Source organism: Varanus komodoensis, unplaced genomic scaffold, assembly GCF_004798865.1.
Source record: "Varanus komodoensis strain SLA01 unplaced genomic scaffold, ASM479886v1 scaffold20_1, whole genome shotgun sequence".
NCBI lineage: Eukaryota > Metazoa > Chordata > Lepidosauria > Squamata > Varanidae > Varanus > Varanus komodoensis.
This window is the reverse complement of record NW_025335587.1, coordinates 15,429,815-15,453,945: the sequence shown is the minus strand read 5'-3', so window position 1 is coordinate 15,453,945 and position 24,131 is coordinate 15,429,815. Positions and strand designations below refer to the sequence as shown.

Below are 24,131 nucleotides of genomic sequence, written 5' to 3'. Positions count from 1 at the left end.
AAAGGCCCTGGATGAGCACCATGCATGCCCTCTCTCATGCGACGGGCAGGCAGAGACGGGGCGAGTGAGCGTGGGAGCACCCACGTTTATCCCCTAATGTGCTCGAGCCCCACGGTAAATTTCCATGCGCTTCCCACGGAAGAACACAAGGCAGGACAGAGCAATGGGCTTGTGTGCTCTTCCTTGGACTCCGCTCGGCCTCGGCCTCTTTCCTGAGGTTCTGCCTTAGCAAAACCAGGCTATTAAATGGGCCCCTTTCCCGTCTCTGCACAGGCATAGCTTGGTGCATCACACCAATGGCTGGTTTTCACCCAGAAGGGTGCAAATGTCCTTCTCTGCACCCCGGAGAGACTGCAGAGTAGCAGACAGACCGTTCAAGCTCCTTGCGCCCGGGGCTGGCCCATCCCAACACCAATTAATCTGCCCGCTTCCCACCCGTCCTGGGTAGATAGGGGGCGATCTGTGGATTGTGATGGGCAGCTCAGCAAAGCCGTGAGAAAGACAGAGGCAGCAGAACAGCAAAGCCGTGAGAAAGACAGAGGTCAACAACGAGTCGAAGGAAGGGACTCAAGCTGGCACAGATCCACACGTTCCCCAAACTATTCCTTGTGTCATAAGGAACCAGAGATCAAGAAACAGCTCCCTAATGCATCAGCCAATGTTGATGGCTCCTTACTGCAGGATGCTTCAAAATCTGGGACCCACACCCCTGCAGGTGAAGGAGCGCCCCATAATTTGTGCACCCCGATGTTGGGTTTTGGGTCCCGCAGAGGGGAGATGCCCAGCTCTCATAAACGCCCCCTGGGCCACAAAACTCACTGTGGCAGGTGCTCACTCGCTCCCTTTTGCACAACCCACCTAGCAGGGTTGCTGCGAAGTCAAAAAGGTGGCTTGCGTAGTGGGAAACACACCCTCCACTTCCTTGGGAAAGCACCAAGGTGACAAACAGACGCCCACACCTGTCTTTCAACACACCATCTGAGCGCACCAAAGTGCCTCGAGTGGAGATGGAGAGGCTGGAACACCGGCAGAGGCTGCCTGGAGCCTCAGGACGGAGGCCTTCCCTGGCCAGACTGGATGGGATTTTCCTGAGCTCCTGGAATGTTGCTGCCCGTCAAACGTCAGCCAAGGGGAAGCAACCAGGTGGCTCTCCAGGTGTGGGAGGGGAGTTGGAGTTCTTTTGCTTAGAAAGAAGGGGAGGCAGGACAGAGGTGCCTAAAATGATGCATGGATAAGGAAACATAGAAACATAGAAGCCGAGCAAGTCAGAAGGGGCCTCCCGGGCCATCTAATCTGACCTCCTGCACTAGCCGGCTCCGCTCACGACAAGCCAACCATGTGGACGTCCAGCCTATCCTTGAACACCCTCACCGATGGGGCCTCAACCACCTCCCGTGGAAGCCCATTCCACACCCTTGGGGTCCTGACTGTCAGGAAGTACTTCCTGGCATCCAAATGGGACCTTGGCTCCCTGAGCTTTGCTCCGTTGGAGCGCGTCCTGCCTTCCTCTGCAGGGGAGAACAGGTCTCTACCATCTCCATGTGACATCCCCTCACATACCTGTATGTCGCCAACAGATCCCCTCTGAGTCTCCTCTTCTCCAGGCTGAAGAGACCCAGTTCCCTCAGTCTTGCCTCATACGGCATCCCCTGCAAACCGGCCACCAACCTTGTGGCCCTACGCTGCACTGACTCAATCCTGGCTATATCCTTTCTGTAATGAGGGGCCCAAAACTGAGCACAATACTCCAGTTGCAGGCGCACCAGAGTCGTACAGAGTGGCAGGAATACCTCTCTCGATCTAGAAGCCACACTTCTGGCTATGCAACCAAGGGTGGCGTTCGCCCTCTTGGCCACCGCATCACCCTGCTGGCTCATGTTTAGCCTGCAGTCAACCAGCACCCCGAGGTCCCTTTCACAAGTGCTGCTCTCCAGCCACTTGTCCCCTAACCTGTACTTATGACACCCATTCCTCTGCCCCAAGTGCAAGACCTTGCACTTATCCACATTGAACGCCATCCTGTTGTCTCCTGCCCACTTCCATAGTCTGTCCAGATCCTTTTGGATCTGGAGTACCTGCTCCTCAGTTGTGGCCACTGCTCCAGTTTTAGTGTCGTCTGCGAATTTGATCAGCAGACTGTTCACCCCTTCTTCCATGTCATTAATGAAAAGATTAAACAGGATCGGCCCCAGGACAGAGCCCTGGGGGACCCCGCTTGTCACTGGCCGCCATCCCGACGATTCCCTGCTAATGGTTACCCTCTGCCTTCGGTCAGTCAACCATGCCCTAATCCACCAGACAGTGCTTTGGTGTATCCCAAAAAAGCAGGTTGTTTACCTGTAACTGATGTTCTTCGAGTGGCCATCTGTGCATTCACACATATGGGTTGCTGCGCCTGCGCAGTGCCTCGGCCGGAAGATTAGAAAGCTAACGGTTTTTGGCGGGAAAACTCCGCTCCCCTCCCCCTTCGTGGTATAAATAGCGCGGAGTGTCCGCCATTTTGCTCAGTCTTGAAGACCGCACGTTCGCCCTCTAGAGGTTAAGAATAAAAGTAATGAGAAAACACAATTATATCCCAATGGTACTGATGTGAATTATAGTACGGTACCAAGAACAATGTCTAGTCAGCGATATAACCCAACAGTACCGATGCAATTTATAGTACGGTACCGAGAAAAATGAGATCCACTCACCGACACCGAGTGGGGCCAGCGGGTGGGTTGTGTGAATGCACAGATGGCCACTCGAAGAACATCAGTTACAGGTAAGCAACCTGCTTTTCTTCGTCGTGGCCTCTGTGCATCACACATATGGGTAGAATAACAAGCTTACCCAAACTGGAGGAGGGAGGTGTCATCAACGAAGAACAGAAGAAAGAACAGCCCTGCCAAAAGAGCAGTCTTGTCTGGACGGACATCAAGCTGATAGTGCTTGGCGAAAGTACATGGACCAGCCCAGATCACAGCTCTTCAGATGTCTTGCACCGAAATCCCTGCGGCAAAAGCGGACGAGGTCGCTACTGCTCGTGTAGAGTGGCCACTTGGAAAGACAGATAAGTCTATTTTCGATAGCTGATAAGCCAGGACAATAGCCTGGACGATCCAATTAGAGAGTCTCTGAGATGATATCGGTGATCCCTTTTTACGCTCGGAGTATTTAACAAAAAGTCTATCAGTAGTACGAAAAGATTCAATGCGGGATCTGTAAAAGGCCAAGCAATGGCGAACATCAAGCGTGTGTAGAGCACGTTCTTATCGGGGTCAACAGCGATGGAAAGAATGCTGGCAGAACGATGTCCTGATTCAGATGGAACGGTGTGGCCACCTTGGGTAAAAAGGAGAAATCCATCCGAAGGACGACTTTTTCCTTATGGAAGTTCAGAAATGGTGGGTCTATGCAGAGAGTACATATTTCACTAGCTCTCCGTGCTGATGTAGCTGCTACGAGAAAGGCAGTTTTCCATGACACCAGACATAAGTCCACAGTTGCTAAAGGCTCGAACAGTGGTTTGGTAATTGCTTGGAGCACTACGGAAAGACTCCACGTCGGCATGGCAGGGCGAATAGACGGATGTAAATTTTGTAGTCCCTTACTGAAACGCCGAACCAGCGGTTGAGAGAAGACTGATAATCCGTGGATACTGCCACAATAACGGGATATAGCGGCTGCATAAACTTTGAGGGATGATGGTTTAAGTCCCTCATGATGCAAATGCAAGAGAAATTGTAAAATATTGGTGACTGAAGCCGTTCCAGGGGAAAGGAATGGCACTCTGCAAAAGAGGAGACTCTTCTCCATTTAGCCGTATAGGAATGACAAGTGGATGGTCTCAATGCAGATTTGAGAATCGCCTGAATTTCTCTGTCCGTAGGCATCGGTACCGTGGCAGTTGCTGTCAAATCCGAAGTCAGGGCCGCATATACCATCTGTTGAGTAAGGTCACCCGTAGGGTGAGGTGTCCCAGGTACCGACTCAGTGGCGTGAATCAGGTGATCCGCCATGCCGTCAGCTTCAGAGAGAGTATATCCGGATGACGGACTGCTCCTCCTTGTGTTAACACATGCAGAAGAGTTGGTAGATGAAGGAACGTTCTTCTGGACAGCAGCAAAAGAGTGGCAAACCATGGTTGTCTTGGCCACCACGGAGTCACTAGTATCCCCGTGGCATTGTCCTGGGCTATTTTCGCAACCACTCTTGTCAGGAGTGGGATCGGGGGAAACGCATAAAGACATGTTGCTCCAAGGGACCGTAAGAGCGTCCCCCATCGATCCTAGCCCAACGCCCGCTCTGGAACAGTATAGGGTACACAGGCTGTTCTCGCGAGTGGTGAACAGGTCCACATCCAGATAACCCCACAGGCGGAAGAGTTTCTTGCAAATTTGTTTGACCAACTCCCATTTGTGGATTGTTGACATCTGTCTGCTTAACGTATCTGCTTCGACGTTGTCGGTTCCAGCCAGATGAACTGCCATAAGCACGATGTTCCTCGGTATGCACCAGTCCCAAATGCCCATCGACAGGCGTGCTAAGGCTGGGGATTTTGTGCCCCCCTGCTTGTTGATGTAGAAAACTGCCGCTATGTTGTCTGATACAATTTGGACAACTTGACGGCATAACACAGTCTCGAAAGCCTTGAGGGCGTTGAAAATCGCCAGAAGTTCCAGAAAGTTGATGTTTTCTCGCCTCTCGTCGGTTCCAAGTACCTTGGACCCGAAGTCCCGAACATGCCGCACCCCATCCAAGGAGGGATGCGTCGGTGTACAGAGTTGTCGTTGGCCGAGGTGGTCGAAACGGAGCGCCGATCGACAGGTTGTCTGTGATGGTCCACCACGTTAAAGTGTGAAGGATTGCAGATGGAATCCGAATCGGCTTGGTGGCAGGATCTTGTTGCGGCTGAAAAGCATCATTGAAAAACAGTTGTATGGGTCGCATACGTAGTCTGGCATACGGGACAATGGCAATTGCAGCAGCCATATGCCCCAGTAGTCTCTGAACGGATAAGGCTGGGACCGTTCCGTGTAGCCGAATCCGATGAATATGGCTGCATAAGGCATTCTGACGTTCCGGTGGGAGGAAGGCTTTTTCCTGCGTCGAATCGAGTCATGCCCCGATGAAATCGATGACCTGCGTGGGAATAAGGGACGATTTGTCGCAGTTAATGCAGAGACCGAGAGCCTCGAGTATAGCGCAGGTCATTTGTATATCAGACAGGAGAGCTTACTCGGATTGCGAGACGAATAGCCAGTCGTCTAAGTATGGGTATATCTGTATTCCCCATGTCCTCAAGTGTGCGCATACCAGCGCCATACACTTCGTAAAGACTCGAGGGGCTGTGGCCAAGCCAAAAGGTAGGACGTTAAACTCGAACAGGTCGGATCCGACAGTAAAATGTAGAAAGCGTCTGTGTGAAGGATGGATGGAAATATGAAAATAAGCATCCTTTAAATCCAGTGAGGCGAACCAATCCTCTCTTTTCAATAACGGAAGGATGTTTTGCAAAGTGGTCATCCGGAACTTCCTTGGTTTAATGTACTTATTAAGAGTTCGCAAGTCCAGGATCGGACGAAGACCACCGTCCCTTTTCAGGACCATAAAATATCTGGAATAGAATCCATGCAATCCTTCCGAGCAGGACAATTGTCGAATCGCTCCCTTCAGAAGTAGCTGGGAGACCTCATCGCGTAGCACCAATGAAGAAGGTGTGAAGCAGATCGGGCTCGAAGGAAGGATAACATCGAATTCTATCCTATATACTAACTGGATGATAGATAACACCCACCTATCAGATGTAATGGACTCCCAAATGGGGAGTCGGCCCTTGAGCCGGTTCCCAAAAGGGAGAAGGGAAGGTGGTGTTGGGAAAGAGAGTACGGTTCGCCCAAGCCGTCAACATGGGAGTTTATCGGTATCAAATCGCCGACGGCCTTGGGAAAAACGCTGTTGTGTTTGCTGTCTCCGATGCTGCCGTTGTTGATATTGCTGGCGAGGGTAGTTTTGCTGGCGCGGATAGTATGGTTGGTTCCGGTAGGAAGACCGAGGCCACTGCCACTTACGTTTTTGCGGGAGCTCCATGCGGCGTGCAGTTAGGCGTGATTCCTGAATCACCTTTAATTTGCAGTCGGTCTTCTGGTGGAACAGACCGGTCCCGTCAAATGGCATTTCCTCGATTCTGCGCTTCATCTCACTGGGGAAATTACAATTGCGCAGCCACGCATGTCGGCGTAATGAGATGGCATTGACTAGGGCCCTTGAATCGGTGTCTACATGATGACGAGCGGTAGACAACTGTTGCACCGCCACCTGCATCGCCTCCTTAATGAAAACCCTGGCAAGGTCTGCTTGGTGGTCTGGAAGGGAGGAAGCAACGTTATCCAGCTTCTGCATGATAAAGTACTGGTAACGTGCCAGTGTCGCTTCGTAGTTCGATATGCGCATGCCGAGTCCAGAGGCCGCATAGACTCGGCACGCAAGCATATCGATTTTCCTCCCTTCCTTGTCCCGAGGAGCGGTATGTCCCCTGGACTCCCTGCCCTAGGAGGATTCAACCACAAGAGAGTTTGGTTTCGGGTGACGGAGCAGGAAGGGAATGTCATTGTCACGAACTCTATACATGGCCTCCTATCTGCGGGAGGTAGCTTGTGGTTGGGCCGGTTGGTCCCAGGGCTGGACCATAGCCTGGCGGAGTGTAGTTATAAGCGGCAGAGCTATGGATGCGGACTGCTCTCCCCGAACGACATCAGAAAACCGATCTGTGGAGGGGCCTGGCTGTTGATGAGCTTCGATTTCAAGCAAACGAACTAAGCGAGACATGAGCTCTGCGAAAGAGACATGCGGTTCGTCGGGTGAAGCAGGCCCTTGGTATGTGACAGCCACATCAGGGTATGTGGAGTCGCCCTCCGAATCCTCGGAGTCTTCCACGTAACGCGGCCAGTTTTCGCTTGAGGAGGAGGTTTAAGGGGAGGTTGGGCGCCTCGTCTCCATACGCCTGGAGGTGGATGGTACGTCCCTCGGGACTGATGGTGATCTATGATCCCGAGGATAATAGGGATATGGTTGGTAACCACCCCAGCCGGGGGGAGCACCATATCCCGGGATCAACCAACTCTCATCTCGATGTTCAGATGAAAGGCTTTGACATCTGGGAGGTAATGGTGAGGCCACATGAGGTTCAGTCGGTGGCATAGGTGTTGGCGAGCGGTCCCTCGGCAGGGAGTCTCTGATCTCACCTTCAGAGATGGACTCCCGAAGCGGCTCCTCCTGTTGCTGGGGATGCACACTCTCAGGCCGAGTGGTTGGCCTGGGGGATCCCGGTGGAATCACCTGCATAACGAGTTGCAGGGCCGGTCCTGAGGGTGTCGGTACCATGGCGGCTGTCGGTACCGAAAAGCCCGATGAACCTGAACTCCGGTGTTTTGGGCGATCTGATTTCTTGCTCTTGGGAGCGGGCTTATCCACCTTCTCCTTACTCAGCTTCTTATGGGTGGAAGGTTTATCCAGACCGGTATGCTTGTGCTTCTCCCGTTTCTTAGCCGGGGGAGAAGGCAGTGACTGAGCCTCCATAGAAGCGGCGCCTTCGTCCGAAGGACGCTGCGGAGGATCGGCAGAGGTCGAGGAAGGACGCTTTGCCGGAGCACTCACGGTGGAGGAAGAGCGCTGAGGAGGCGCGGACGAAGAGGAACCAGGTCCTAGGAGCAGTTGGTCAGACTGCATTAATGCCTGTTCCCATAGGAGCTTCCTGAGACGATTCTCCGTTTTTCCGCGCCTGCTTGGTAAACGCATTTGTCGGTCTTATGCCCCTCGCCGAGGCAGAGGAGGCATAGATCATGTGGATCAACTGGCGCCATTTTAGATCCACATTCAATGCATTTGCGGAATGCCGCCCGCTGCGCCATCGCGGAAAAATGAAGAAAAGAGGACAGTATAGAGGGTAAGATATTTTTGTCTGCTTGTTTGTTTTTTGCTTTTTTATATATAGAGAGAAGAGAATTTAAGAAGAAAACGGACAGAATCGGGAAGAAGAACAAACTTGGAGCAAGAGGAGTTTAAGGTTTTTGAGAAAAAAACAACAAAGAGGCACAGATCTATAGCGAGAGACGAACAGGCACGAGGCACAGTGAACGGCGGTCGCAAAGACTGAGTAAAATGGCGGACACTCCGCTCTATTTATACCACGAAGGGGGAGGGGAGCGGAGTTTTCCCGCCAAAAACCGTTAGCTTTCCAATCTTCCAGCAGGCGCAGCACCCATATGTGTGAATGCACAGAGGCCACGACGAAGAACTCCTCAGTTTCTCCACCAGGATATCATGGGGCACCTTGTCAAAGGCCTTGCTGAAATCCAGCTATACCACATCCACTGCATCCCCCCCATCTAGCCATCTCAAAACCTTGTCATAGAATTCCACAAGGTTTGTCTGGCAGGACCTGTTTTTGTGGAAGCCATGTTGTGTGGCTGTCAACCTCCCTTCCCTATCTAGCATCGCTAGATCTCTCTCTATTATGAGCCTTTCCATTGTTTTTCCTACAATGGACATAAGGCTAACTGGTCTATAATTCCATAAATCCAGGTATACCACATCCGCTGCATCCCTTCCATCTAGCCATCTCGAAACCTTGTCACAGAATCCCACAAGGTTTGTCCGGCAGGACCCGTTTTTGTGGAAGCCGTGTTGTGTGGCTGTCAGCCTCCCTTCCCTATCTAGCATCACTAGATCTCTCTCTATTATGAGCCTTTGCATTGTTTTCCCCACAATGGACGTAAGGCTAACAGGTCTGTAATTCCCCATGTCCCTTCCACTACCCTTTTTGAAAACGGTCCTCTCCTCATACTAGAACCCAGCGAGGTCTCTGCACGAAGCTTCTAGATGGATTCAGAGAAGAACCTCACGCACTCCGTGGTTTGGCTACCGAGGTCATTTCCGCAAGACACAGCGATGGCTGCCAGCTGGGATAGCTTTAAAAGGGACTGGGCAAGTTCGTGGATGAGGAGGGTACCATCCTGAAGGCTAAATGCCACTTCATGTAGCAGAGCTGGTATGCTTCCGCACACCAGTTGCCGGCGAACCCTCTTGCTTTCATAACTGGCTTGCAGGTTTCCCGTAAGCAGCTTGTTGGCCTCGAGCTGAACATGACAGCTGGGCTTTATGGGAACTGTAGTCCAAAACCTTTGCAGGACACCAGGTGTCTTACCCCCGGCCCACAATCCAACCGGCAATGACTCTGTCCTGGTGCCATCCAACTTTTGATGTTCGTTAGATTTATATCCCACCTTTTTCTTGTGTAAAGAACTCGGGGCGGCTTACTTCATTCCCCTCCTGATGCTTCCAATTTTCTCCCCACAACAACAACCCTGTGAGGTAGGCTGGGCTGAGAGTCTGTGCTCTTAACCACTGTGCCGTAACTACAGGGGATGCTTTGCATGTCAAATCTGTCTCCTGAATAAGAAAAAGGCATCAAACTAGTGGTGCATCTAGTCAAGTCCAGGCCACGGCAAAGGACCGCTCCCAATTCACCTCACAAACACAGAGAGGCAGTCCTAAACTCCGTCGTATCACAGGTGCAAGCCATCCCCTTGCCTGCCAAGGAGGCAACACACGTGTGAACTTCTCCAGACAAACTGGACGTGTACAGCAGGCAGCAGCGGGAACGACAGGGTGTCGAAAGCACAAACATCTGTGTGTCCAACCCACATTCCGAGGAGACCCACTCCTAATCAAGGGAACTTGATTATTATGTTCTATTGTATTTCAATGTATTTTATTGTGTTGTAAGCCGCCCCGAGGCTTCGGCAAGGGGCGGCATAGAAATGTTGTTATAACAACAACAACAACAACAATTTAAGTGCGCCATGCATGGGAGAAACCGGAGGTTTAGAATCTAAGCAGGTTTTTTTAGGTTAACAAGCATCTAAAGCTTTTGGCTGAATTTTCTTAAAGTATCACTAGGTTGAAAGAATAGGGGCGTTGAGCATCTCAGGGCACAAGTGAAGGAGGTGGGTCTTCCTTCAACATCGACGTCTTCCACCACACCTGAGAGCAGCTGTGGAGACCTACGCATTCTGCCCTGACCTCGTCCTCCTCCCCCAGAGCACTCCAGCTTCCAAGAAGGCACAACAGCCTCCAACTCCCAAATCCCACAGCTTGTTCCAGGGGCCTCCAAGAGCCGCCTCACCTTCCATGAGCCCATGCCGGTCACAGGAAGCCGGGCCCCCAAGGGCGCCAGCAAACATGACCCCGGGAGCATGTGGTAACCATGATTCATCCCCGGGGGCCGCCGTATCATGCATGCACTGGCTGCACACACCCAAATGCACCAGGGTGTTCACGAAACGGAGCACTTCACGGGGCTGGGGAGCCCTTTCCCTTTGCGCCCTGCCGAGGGCATGATGGCCGAGTCAAGGATGCACACATGCCACCAGGAAGGTCCACCGCAGGGGCAAGATGCTGCAGCTACCCCATACCGCGAAGCTCCTGCACTTGGATGTATCCACCACAGCAAGCGCACCTCTTCCACCGTCTTCCGCACCTGAGCTGAGCCCGTTTTGGGGCCGCAGGATTTACTGCCTCGGGGCTCATCTCAACCTGAGCGACAGAACCTTTGCGATTTTGCTGAACCTGCGAGAGAAGCTGCGGACTCCTAGAACGGCGAGGCAGTGGGGAAGGCTCGAGAAGATGGGGGGCGGAAAAGGAACGAGGGGCTGATGGCCTTTGTCAACTTGGCTCCCAACTTTTAGGGAGCTGTCCCTGTTTTGGGGAGAGAAGAGTTCCTTTAAAATTCAGGGTGGAGAAAGAGCCCACTATACTGGAAAGCGGGGGTCCCCCTCTCTGCAGGCAGTTAGTTTTGCCTTGTAAGAGTGCACCAAGGAAAGGTGAAAAAGCAAGGAACGGACATCCAAAATGTCTTGATCCCCCATCATAATTTCTTCCCCTGGCTGTTTGGACAACCAAGACTGCCAATCAGCGGGGCTACTACTGATTAAAGATGAGTAGATAAACCAACAATTCATTTTACATATGGGCTACGCACTATTTCCAGAGCAATTGCTTCTTTGTCTCTGCAATGATGCACAACTGTGTGGTTTGCGGACAACATCTTAACAGAGGCGCTGTGTGAGAAACGACTGGAGGTGGGTTTAGAAGCAACTGCATTAAAAATAATTCTGCATGGGTGTGTGTCTCATAAACTCACACACAAAGAACTCGCTTTCTGATGACCTGCCATTACATGCTTCTGGCTGATCAGAAGTTTTGTTTTCTATCCCAGCGATCATATAAGTGCTACCGGTCTCCGTTTCGAATTATGATACCATTGCTGTATCCAGTTATACATCATCTCTTTGGAATGCTTATGCTTCGTTGCTATTATGAAATAGATAATGCTTGAACAGTCATGCAACTTTCCTTCAAGGGTGCAAACTTAAGCAGGAGAAAGGCCAAGGGCTCTCTGCAAGCGCTGGACAGTCGTGCTGCTGCAGGACTGCATCTTGTGACCGATCACAGTTTTGTTAATCTGTGCTTCTATCGAAAGTTGCAAAGTTGTAACGCGGTTTACAGGCCACCATTCCACAGCCCTGCGCTGCGCATCCGTTGTACGTACATCATCCACAACTCAGCCTTTGCCAAACGGAAGAGCACCAAAACTGTCCACAATTCCAAGTTTCAATCAGGAGCAAATACAGGGCTTCCTCTTCAGCCCCAGAAGATCAGAGAGGTGATGGTCCGGATACTTCAACTGGTTCAAAATAGAGCTGCCAGGCTGCTGACGGGGATGGGGCGTTATGTTCACATGACTCCAGTCCTCCGTCAGCTTCACTGGCTTCCCATTGAAGTCCGGGCCCAATTCAAGGTGCGCTCCTTTAGATAACCAGGACCCAAGCCGTTGAGGGCTTTATAGGTGATAACCAGCACCTTGAATTGGGCTCGGACTTCAATGGGAAGCCAGTGAAATTGACGGAGGACTGGGGTTATATGAGAACAATGCCCAGTCCGTCAGCAACCTGGCAGCTCTATTTTGCACCAATTGAAGTATCCAGACCATCTTAAAGGGCAGCCCCACATAGAACAGAAGTCTAATTGGGAAGTTACCAATGCATGTGTCACAGTCGCCAGGCAGTCATTCTCCAGGTAGGGACGCAGTTGATGGATCAGTCGAAGCTGAAGGAAAGCGCTCCTTGCCACCGCTGTCACTTGAGCTTCCAATGACAGCTCTGGGTCGAGGAGCACTCCCAAGCTGCGAACCCTGTCCCTAAGAGGGAGTGCAACCCCATTCAGGACAAGGCCCAGGTCCCCCATCCCGAAGCCCGACCCACCTACCAACAGGACCTCCGTCTTGTCTGGATTGAGCTTCAGTTTATTGGCCCTCATCCAGCCCATTACCTCGGCCAGGCACCGGTTCAGCACAGCCACTGCCTCACCTGGATTGGTGGAAAACGAGAGGTAGAGCTGGGTATCATCAGTGTACTGATGATTCCGCAGCCCACACCTCCGGATGACCTCTCCCAGCGGTTTCATGTAGATGTTGAATAGCAAGGGGGACAAAATGGACCCCTGCGGTACTCCATGGCATAGCTGCCATGGCGCAGAGCCACAGTCCCCCAGCACCACCTTCTGGAATCAGCTATTGAGATAGGAGCGGAACCACCGCAAAGCAGTGCCTCCGACCCCCAATCCCGCTAGCCTATCCAGAAGGACACCATGGTCGATGGTATCGAAAGCCGCTGCGAGGTCCAGGAGAACCAACAGGGACGCACTCCCCCGACTTTCTCCCTGCACAGGTCATCGTACAGGGCGACCAAGGCAGATTCAGTACTGTGCTCGGGTCTGAAGCTGGACTGAAATGGGTCCAGATAATCAGCTTCATCCAAGAGTGCTTGGAGTTGTCCCGCCACCACCCCCTCTAACACCTTGCCCAAGAACGGGATGTTGGCCACTGGTCTATAATTGGTGGCCATCTCTGGATCCAGGGAAACCTTCTTTAGGACAGGCCGGACTACCGCCTTCTTTAAAGGGGCAGGTACGCAGCCATCCCTTAGAGAGAAATTGACCATCTCCAGGATCCAGGTCCCAATCGCATCCTTGGCTTTCTTAATTAGCCAAGATGGGCAAGGGTCCAGTAAGCAGGTGGTAGGACGTACCTGTCCAAGCACCTTGTCCACATAATCAGGCTGCAACAACTGAAACTCATCCATCAATTTTGGACCAGATGGCAACATTTTAAAAAGCAATTGCAGCTAAATTAGGAGATCTCTGGGTACCCCTTTGGTTTTACGGGTTCGAGCATAAGCAGAAGGAAGCTGCGTTCTACAGGAACCATTTGGCTGCCTTTTCGGAGGTTTTGCTCCATTTCAAAACCCCTTTAAAGCAGCCAAGTTAGCATCCAGGAAGTTCCGCCTGCCCGTACTCTGGCAAGCAAAGTGCCAGCATTTGGTACATACCGGCCTGCATTTGTCACTGTACAAATATTTTCCCCATGTTAAGAGCTGGCTGTAATTAAGTTGCTCGATCTCATATCTGGGTGAAGAAAGCAAAGCTCCAGGGGCATCTCTCTCTGTGTCTCGCTTGCCTCCAGAATGGCGCTTTGCTGTACAATTTGTATTCAGAAGGGTTGTTTTTCTTTTCTTTTTTTAACAAGGCATGTTAAAACATAAGAGTAAAAGAATAGCAATTTGCTCATAAACTCTGCAGCAGAAGCAAGGAGAATGCACAATTCTGTAAGCCGTACAGGCCAAGGTAGAATCACGGACTCTCCACTGAAGGCTGCCGAAGGAAAAGGTTCTTACTTTGTACCCACATAAACATCTCCTCATATGTAGAAAGCTAGCACCTCAAGGAGCAATGGTGCACACATCCCTCTCCCTTTGTTCTACATTACAACAAACAGAGAGCTTTTCACCAGTGTCAAGGAGGAGAGAGCAACATCATCATCATCAACAACAACAGATACTCTGCTACCTGCAGTTTGACAAATTACAAGCCAGGAATCGGCAAAGGCATTCCCCACAACTTGAGATGCTGTAGCAGAATAGGAGCTGGTAAGGATGGACATGCATCTTTGGACTGTAGGTGGGAGACATCATTTTTTATTTTTTAAATTAAAACTCCCTGCAGGGAGAAAATTAGCACTGCAAGAAACCAGAGCTGATGTGCTAGATGTCTAATTCCAAGGAAGTTGTTGGTTGGGGTTTTTGGGGGGTGCTTCTACTGAAGATGCACATGGCGGGTAGACGTGCATATGGTGGGCATGTCGTGAGCGGAGCCGGCTGGAGCTGGGGGTCAGACTAGATGGCCCGGGAGACCCCTTCTGACTCGCTCTGTTTCTGTGTTTCTAGGATGCCACCTTTGTGCACACACACACAAAGGTGTGAATGCTCCTGTTCTGGGTCTCCCCCACCCCAACTCCCAACCTCCGACACAGCCCCTCTCCACCTCTTTGCACGCAAAGAAAAACAGGCATTCTGCAATAAGCCACGTCTTATCTGCATGGATCTGCCAAGCCTGCATAATTTATCATCTGGTTGTTCACCACAGGAGAAGGGCAAGAATTAACACCCCATCTGCAGACAAACAGAAACCCTGTTCAGCCTTATTTATTTATTTGGAATTTTTGTATGCCGTTCCATTCACATAAGCCTCAGGACGGCTTCCAACATCATAAATAAAGAATCATACAGATAAATATATATAAAATCTGGATTCATCCTGGCTAAAAAATTTTAAAACCAATAAATAATATTAACAATTATCGTTTAAATAAAAAGGTCTTGGCCTGGCACCGAAAAACAAATAACGACGGCGCCAGGCGGACCTCTCTGGGGAGCGCGTTCCATAGGTTGGGCGCCACCGCAGAGAAAGCCCTCCTCTGGGTGCTCACCCTCCTAATTTCTTTCACGGAGGGCTCCCAGAGGAGGGCCTCTGCCACCGACCTCAAGGGGCGGGAGGGCAAATAAGGAAGCAGGCGTTCCTTTAGATATCCAGGTCCCAAGCCGTATTATACCCTTCCTCACGCACACCACCTTCCTGAGGTTTCACCAGCTCCTTGTCATAAGGGCTAATAACTTGCCTCCCGTTTTGCAAAAACCAGTACTCCCTTCTCACACGCCTGGGGCATCCATCACACCGCGAAGGAAAACGGACACAGGGGGCGATTCCTGGGTGGGAGAGGAATCCGCCCATCTTGCAGGAAGCGGGACAAATCCTGCCATGTGTGCGAGGCAGGATCGGGCCCCAGCCTCGGCAAGGAGGGCAGACTGCGCTTCATATGCTGCATGTGTGAAAACCTGCCGGTTTCCTAGGGAACGAAAACTAGGGTTTCCATAGCAACTCGTCCGGGCGAGCAGCTCTTTCCGACCGCGATGCTGGGGAAGGTGGGTTCCCTTCGTTTTCCACCATTCTGCTGCCAGAGTCAAAAATATCAAGGGTGGGGAGAGGCAGGTCGCCACGCTGAGGTCTCATCAGCATGTGCGAAAAGAGAAGGGGGAACCCAGGATAAATTAAGACGGCATATTTCAGTGGTGTTTGGGGGGGGGGATGCATGCAGAAGGGGGCATATGCCAGAAGGGGGCAGTGCCTAGGCATTTTTGGGATAAAAAAAGCTAAGTTTAGTGCAGGATTTCCCATGGAAGTGGCTGAATGCTCACAGTATGCAAATCCTGCAAAGGTTAAGATTTGAACCCACAACACTCAGATTTGGGGGGGTCCACTCTTTTTTTCAAGGCACATGCCAAATCGTTCTTTCTGTTGCCAAACTGGGATGCTCACAAGACTCCTTTGGGCACAACAATAACACAATCCCACAGTTAAGTTTCTAGCCCTCATGGTGGCAGAGACACAGGGAAAGTCATTGTCCTGCTGTAGCCCCCCCCCCCCGCCCTCCAAAAAGGTTGCTAAAAATTCAGAAAAGAGGAGAGGACAAAACAGGCACCCTTGCTCACTTTGAGTTGAATTTTTGTCCACTTCTGCATCCTCGGATGACACCATTGCAAAAGAGAAAGCCCACCTTCCTTTCCATATAGCAGAAGCTGGACGGAACAAAACCAGCACTATCCAAGGAAGGAAGCACCTGGAACTACGGGCAGGGACCCCAGAAAAGCTGTGGGGGGAGGAGGGGATAGGCCGGTGCTATCCCCAAATTTTGATCTGGGCCCCGAACGGCTGTAGAGACCCCTCGCCTGCATGCTAAGAACTTTTCCCACCATTTAAAGCAAGCAGGCAACTGGCAGGGGAGGAGTTGTTTTGCCCGTGACCTTAATCAGCTCTTTCCCCTCCTGGGCAAAACAGCCATTCTTGGAAGAACGGAGCCTTCGCTCCGCAGGACAAGCCGTCCCCCACGCGAGAGCCAGACACACGTGCAAATCAGATGGGGTGCAGGCCTGCGCGTCCCCCCGGCAAGGACGCTGCTGGGAGTTTCCTGAGAAGGTCCGCACCCTCGTCCAAAGACCCCGAAGGCTGCACTTGGAGACCTGCTGCTTCCACCTTCCCATGTGAATTTGTCTCCCTTGGTTTCCCCCGGGGCCAGCACAGTACCACTGCATTTATATTCCACTTTTGTTCTGTGTGGGAAGAACCTGAAGCGGCTCACATAATCCATCTCTGGTCTGTTTTATCCTCACCACAACGACCCTGTGAGGTAGATTTGGCTGAGAGCCCAGGATGGGGCCAAAGTCACCCAGTGAGTGTCACAGGCGAGTGGGGACTAGAACCCGGATCTCTGAGGGTCCCAGTTCAACATTCTGTCCATCGCTCCCCTTTCCCCTGTTAAATATGGCTTTGCCTTATTATCTTTCAAACAAGGGAAGCGGGAAAGGTCCCCTTTTATTCCCTCGTCAGCTGCTCTCAAAGCTGAGGGCTGCAGGACAATACATCATTATAACAATTAATTATAATAATTACAATAATTATTGGCGGTAGCAGCAGCATCTTTTCTTACTGCTTTCCATTTATACGCTGCCCTTTTCTTTGCAAGGCAGCTTAGGGAGGTCTCTTCTCACTATTTCATCCTCCCAACAACACCCCTGCGAGGTAGGAGAGGCCAAGAATCTGTGACTGGCCCAAAGCCACCCAGTAGGTGCCATGCCTGATCTGGGATTAGAACCCACTATTAGAACTGTATTCACACTTCCCAATTAAAAGGTTTGCAACCTTTGGGGGGTGGGTCCCCCATATGTGAACCCACACACGTTCAACTCTTTCCATCTTCTCCTCCTGCAACTCAAAAGACCAGACAGGAAAGTCTTCTGCTCCCCGGAGAGAAATCGGGGTTCATTAGATGCTCAAGGTCAAGGTCATGTCACAAAACGGTGTCTGCCAGCCCGTGCGAGCGGCACCAAAGGTGATCCCGGGAGGTTCTGCACGGGTTCGGGTCACGGGGGAAAGCGGGCCCCAGCATTAGGGGGTGAGGAAAGACAGCAGAGGTTCCACTTCCAGTGCCCCCTTGGAAAAAGCGCTTTGCATTGCGGGGTGGTCAACATGTTGCCCTCCCTTTTGCTAACAAGAGTAACAGACAGAGTGAATTCTTCAGAGAGTAACGAAGTGTAGGCTGAAGTTTTTAACAATTTTATTAATTCCTTTATTAATTCTATTTATATGCCCTCTTTTTCCCTTTCAAGGAACTCAAGGCAGCTTACAGAATTCTCCTCCACCTCTTGGTTACCCCACAACAACCCTGCGAGGTAGGCTGGGTTGGCCTAAAGTCCCCCAGTGAACCCCATGGCTGAGTGGGGACTAGAACCCAGCTCCTGAGTCCCAGCCTTGCGCTGTTCAAAACCACACCACACTGCGAATACCGGGGAGAACAAGATTTGAGAAACAGCAGGGTTTATGTGATTTTGTTGGAAAGAACGCTCCTAAAGAAAACTCTTTAGCAAACCTTTCTTGCAAAACGTGCACTCATTCAGCACAACTGAAAACCTGTGGCCAAAACGAAGAGCCGTGTGGATATTCTTATTTTTTCAATTCATGGAGGAGATGGAAAATCAGGGCCGTGTCCTCAGAGGGTGAGGAATAAAGGCATACGCACTGCGGGCTGTTTCTCTGACCCTTTTCGTTACAAAACCGATTACCGTTGAAAAATTAAAGCGAAGGGAGAAAAGGACGGGGAAGGCAGTTCATTGGGCGGAAAAGCAGCCCCAAGTGCAGAGCCCAACTCCCAGGAGGGCTGCGCATCCTTGCGCTGAGAACCTACTCCCAGGAAACGCACTTTACAGCCCGCGGCCCTACAGGGGCTTAGCGGCAGCGAATCGGATTCGGGGGCTCCGGCAAGGCACAGGGTGGAGCGCGGATGGCGCCTGCAGCGGGAAACCACAAGCACAAGCTGGAGGGCCCCCCCCCCCGCTTCAGGAACCCCCTTCGACTATCCCTGCTTCTTGCATCCCGGGATGCAAGCGGGGGGGGGGGGGGGCGCGCCCGACCCCCGGGGGACAAAAAAGCGGGCCAGGCCGCCCCGCCGCCCCCCGCCCAGCAGCGCCCGTCCGCCAGCAGGGGGCGGGCGGCCCCCCCCCCCCCCGACGCACGGCTCGGCTCGGCTCAGCTGGCGTTCCTGCCTGGGCGGGCAGCCCTGGTGACGTCACCCGGGCCGGCTGGCCATGTGCTCGCTGTACACGTGGATGCGCTGGCGGGAGAGTGCCGGATGGAGCCGGGGCGGGGCGGGCAGGGCAGGGCCGGGCCAGCAGGCCACGCGGCCACGGTGACCTTCGGCCGCCGGGCGGGGGGAGCCGTGCCGCGTGCGCCGCCCCCACTCCTTTCCCAGCACTCGCCCTCCCCCCCCCCCGGGCCTCTGCGCCGAGAGGGGCCAGGAAACCCGAGCGAGCGGCGGCACCTCGAAATCGTGTGCGCGCCAGAAATGGCGCGTGGAGCAGTGCCAAGCCGGCCCGCTAGGGAGGTCCGATTGCCATTTCGGAAAGGGGGCTGGGAAAAGCGCACGCGGCTGTCTTCCAGCGGTGCTGGGGACCAATCAGAAGTGAAACCTTTCGGGAATCCGGTCCTGGGCCAGCAGGACGGGAGGCGCGTTGGCAGCGAGACGCAGGCAAGGCACCAGAGGAACAGAACGCCCTGCAGGTTACAGAAAGACTCCTTCCTGGTTGCAAAGCGGCACATGTGTCTGGAGTGCACGTGCACACATGGCGGCCCACACACAAATGCACACTTGTGTGCATAAACACGTACATATTTACTTCACTTTCGGCTCCCTGGGCAGATTGCACAGTTAAAAGCAGACCGAGTTAAAAGCCGAAACAAAAAACAGAAAACCCCATTACAATAAAACAAAAAAAATCAGGAAGCTGATATAAAGACAAGGACAGCATCCCGGCCGGTTAATCAGGTTGGCACGTGAGCACAACAGCGATAGTTAATAAAAACAACAAAAGATTAAACACGAGCCATTAAGATACCTGGAGAATTAAAAGGTTTCCACCTGGCCCCTTCTCTTTTTTCCAGGTGTACCTCTCTGGGGAGCTTATTCTCCAGACAGGTGTCACAACCAAAAAGACCCTTTTTCCTGGTCACTGAGAAGGACCCCGCTGGATGCCTAAGGGCCAGGTAGGTACATACCAGATTTGCTGTTCTTTCAGATAACCTGGCCTGGCATCACAAAAAAAGGGCCAAAGCACGTAAAAGCTAGAGCTTGCCCGAAATGCAGGGGCACAAAGGAGGAGAGGAACCAGACTCCCAAAAGGGTAACTTGCCTCAACGGGCTTCCCATGCATCTGACCGGTGCTGAGGGTTTTAAGCTAGCCGGGCCAACACCGTAAGCTGGGGGGAACCGTGGGGATCTTTAAGACACGGCTCCCTCTCAAAGCAACAGACTCGGGCTACTGCCCTAACTAGCCACAGGGCCTTTTCCTTTCTCTGGAATGCCCTCCTCTCTGTACTGGCAGGATGTATGCCGGTCTGTGTGAGTTCTGCTGCTTCAACAGCCTTTTGTACGATTGTATTCTATTAGGAAAGCCTTCCTCTAGTTTCTGCACTCTGCCTCTGTCTCCCCAGCGTATAGTTTCTGACAGTAAGCAGTCAAATACTTCTGGGACCCAAAAGTGCTTTTCTGATGTGCTTGGACTAACAGCACATCAAAAAGACAGTTCACAAAACTCAGCACTGGTATGATCTACAGAAGACTGCAACCCTTTTCCACACACGGGGGATAACGTGAGCATCCTTACTTCTCTTGGGTGGCAACTTTTGCTTTTTGCCAGGGGGAAAGACCAAGATGCTATACCTCCTCACACCTTTTGCAGCACAATACATTTCCCACATTGCACTTGGGGAGAGATGCCTAGATTTTGCCAAAAACAAACCCAGCCAAACCTTTGTGCTCTGAGAAATCCAGCCAAACCTTTGTGCTCTGAGAAATCCAGCCAAACCTTTGTGCTCTTTCTCCAGCAAAGTCACGTTTGGCCTGCTTTGCGCAGCTTTGCCTCTGGCCTCTCGCAGTCCTCACACCTCAGTCTCTCTCCCAGTCCTATTCTGCTGCATTAACTGTGGTTTTGCTAGCCACGAAGAAAGGAAATAGAGGACTCTTGTCACTGGAAATACCATTCGCAGCCTTCCCCAACCTGGTGGCTTGAACTTCAGGTTCTATCAGCCCCAGCCAGAGTGGCCAATGGTCAGGAATGTGGGAAGCTACTGTCCAAACAATGCAGAGCACCAGGCTGAGAAAGGCCTGCTCTAAACCCCCTTGTCTGTTCAGGGCCAGGCGGACCACAAGGTGAAAGCGCCCTGCATCAAGGCATCAGCATTCACTCTAAAAGTTTCAGCTACTAGGAAGCTGAGACCGATCCCAGCCAGAAATCTTCCCTGAAGGCACCCTTTCTATTTGCCCCTGATCAGGAACCCTGGAAAAGCAGAATCCCCACCCTCAAAGACACACACAGACTCCATCCACACATTCAAGATTCCCCTCTTCTCCAGACGTACTCAGACCTACGACGAGAACAGGATGGCATCCCCCAATCCAGCTGCGAGGGCTTCACCTTTCCCAAGTTCAGACGGGAACCCATTCCAGAAGCCAGGAGAGAATCCCTGAGCCATCAGGATGTCATGCCCTCTCATTACGGAGGGAGAGTCAACTGACAACTGCAGCAATACCTTATAGCCAAGGGGATTAAAGTCTTGATTTTCTGTTCCAAGAAATTAACAATTTCTGAGCAGAGAGAGGGTGGCAGGAACAAGCAGGGGACAGTGTGGATGGAAAATTACTTTTCCTGCAACAAGGATTATATTTTGGCTTCCCGGATACATGGATTATGCCGGCTAGGCATCTGAGGACAACATTCGGATATTCACTGCTGCTGATCTCTTGCAGTTATTGGAAAATAACCCTATGTCTGTTAGGAAGGGGTGAGATGCAGGACCTTGGGTTGGTTGGCGATTCTATCAAAGAAGCCTTCGGGGGACAGAAGTCTCCCCTGATGCTTTTGGAAGAAAGTTTGCTGGTTGGCCAGAAGTAGAAAAGGTCGGGAGCTGCCCCAAGGCTCAAGATGAGGGTTAATGTACAACCGGGCTTGCCCTGATCTCTAAGCCAAACATTTTGGAAAAAATAAATGCAAAAACCTGCTGAAAATACTTCGGCAAAGTATTTTGGCCAGGGCGATTTGGGGGCAGCCTTATGCATGTTTAAACCAAACATTTAAAAGCCCTATAAATTTAGGCTGGCTGGGAGCTGTACCCCTGCAATTGTGCCTTTACATTTCCTCTGCCACAGATAGAAAGCCTCAACTTCAGAGCAACATATCCTTCATTAAGTGACTCCAGGATAATGCCATGTCAGCCAAAAGCCAGGCAGAAAGGCAGACCTGTTGACCCCGTTTCAAGAGATCATTTAGTCTGCCTTGTCGCTTCTCATGATCAAGCCCATCCAGAAGGCCAACAGCAAGCAGTTCACGACGGAGCCAACTCTGACCCATCACAGGTGCTCTCTCAACGCCTCCCACGAACGCAGAGGCTGCATCTCACTACAGCGCTGAAGTCAACTTTGTCAAACCCTCCCATGAGAACCGATGAAGAGCTACGCTGCTCCGGAGCACTGTCTGTTTCCCATTTTGTGCCCACAAAAGCCAACCCTCCAGCCGCCCGGAGGATCAGGCGATGCCTCCGGCAAGTCCTATCACGCAGAAGACATCCACCAAGCCAGTGAGTCACCAACCGCATCTTAGTTCATTTCTGTACATTAAATTATACCCAACAGGAAGAAGTCCCCCTTTCCTTTGGCCTGTCCCAATCTCCGGAATGTTGCTTTTGTTGGATGACCCCCAAATTCCCTATCAAGGAGACCAGTGGTGGAGAAGATCCTTCTGCCACATTCCTCCGTAGCACACCATGTTCCTTTCCCCCATTTCCTTGCTCCCCACCCAAAATAAAAAAGATGAAATGTTTCTCTTAAAAGGATGCATCTCGTTTGACCAATGCAGCATTGCACACGGAAACGTGATCTTTCGCCAGTAAAGAAATAAACCAGCATTTTCCTACCTGGATATATCTCAAGGCACTCCTTAGGACGCTGAGGTTTGAGGTTTTCTTGTCGTCGACATTGGGGATATTTCGTTTAAGGGTCTCGAAGCATTCTTTCAGGTGCGCACGTCTGCAGAAACAAACCCCAGGTCGCCCGTTTAGCAGAAGGTGGGGATAATGTTGAGGGTCACACCAGCACAATGGATTTGAGATTAAGCCTTGCTTGGCGGGGGCTTTTAAAAGTGAAGACCTAACAACTAGGTGCAGGATGCTTTGGCAATGGCCTTCCTGTTCCTTCCCACTTGGGAAAGAGCAGAGAAGAGGACTAGAAAAAGGGGTCTGGGGGGACAGCAAAGACGTGGGCACAAGCAGCAGGTGAGAAAAATGGGTGAAACTGGGAAGGATAAACTGGGATGTGGAATGAGGAGTTGCTAAACTGAAAAAGATGCAGTTAAGGCATGGGAAGAACAGGAAGCTGACGGCATCCTCTGCATCATCATCACCATCTTCATGTTCGAGATTAAAATTTACATCCCCTTGTGAGGAACTCCAGGCCAGCTCATAGAGTTCCATTTTATCCTCACAACGATTCTGCGAGGTAGGTTAGGCTGAGAGTGAGAGGCTGACCGAAAGTCACCCCTGTGAGCTACATGGTCAAGTAGCACCAAAACCCGTATCTCCGATGGCCCCAGTCCAACACGCCCACCATCACACCACACTGGCACTCTCGATTTCTCAGGCATGCCAGCCAGACTTACTGGGCCTAGCTTCTCCCCCTTAATGGCCTGTGTGTCTGTGCCCTGGGACTGCCCCAAAGCTCCTGCACATTCCAAGTGGGGAGGAGGAAAATAAGAGAACCTGGCAAAATTGGAACACCAACCCACAGCTGAAGAAACACAATGTAAGCTGATCTCTGCATTGACAAACCACGGTTTACAACAGGCCAGTGACCAGAATCACTCGGAACTTACAAACTAAGACTTACAAAAGCAATTGCAAACTAGAGGATTGGGCAAATGAAAACAACAAAATGCAAACAGTAGTGAAATCCTTGCCTTGTCTGTTGGTTGTTTGGAAGTACAAACCAGAGTTTGGATTGTCAACTATGGTTTGTGCAAACCGGTTTGGTGTGGTGTCTAAATTGCGGTTCTTACCTTTCAAGGAACCCACCCACCTTTCCTGACTTTCCCGGGAACCAGAGATGTACAACTACTTGTCTAGAAAACCAAAATATCTACTAGTTGCGTGCAAAACTGGCCAAGATTTGGCCAGCTTTTTTAAAAAAAGCTACATACCTGTTTTTTTCCAATTTATTATGGACTTCCCTGGTGCCAACCCTAAAAGCCAAAAGAAGAAGAAAAAAAGTAGTCAGCTTTTGGAAAATCTCTCTGGTTTAGACTCAGATGTTTCCAAATGCAGATAACCGTGCAAAAGACTTGGGGGCTCCATTTCCAAATTTCAGGGCTCCGTGCAATAAAAGTGTGCGTATGAGAGAGAGAGAACGAGAACCAGAGTGGGTGCATGAGCCTCTCCGTATCACTTACATGATTCATACACATTCCAGAACCTGGGTTTCCCCAGAACAGCGTGCGCGCACACATGGTCCCGCATCACAGCGCATGTTTTCACAGATGCTCATGACGTGTGCGGCGCCCCGATTGCCACATCCCTGTTGCCAGGGCAACCAATGCATC

At 51.5% G+C, this 24,131-nt stretch overlaps 1 protein-coding gene across 6 annotated transcripts in view; it reads right to left on the bottom strand.

Annotated features, from left to right (window-relative positions):
• The window catches only part of MNT (MAX network transcriptional repressor), a 54,912-nt gene that overhangs the window by 11,436 nt on the left and 19,345 nt on the right, over nt 1-24,131 (bottom strand). For all 6 annotated transcript variants that reach the window (XR_006414700.1, XR_006414697.1, XR_006414699.1 and 3 more), the window contains exons 3-4: nt 23,733-23,774; nt 22,456-22,567 (exon numbers count right to left, since the gene is read on the bottom strand). Coding sequence is in view for 1 of the 6 variants with exons in the window: in XM_044429823.1 (XP_044285758.1) it covers nt 22,456-22,567; nt 23,733-23,774 (154 nt within the window). In the remaining 5 variants the exon portion in view is untranslated. The remainder of the gene's footprint in view (nt 1-22,455; nt 22,568-23,732; nt 23,775-24,131) is intronic.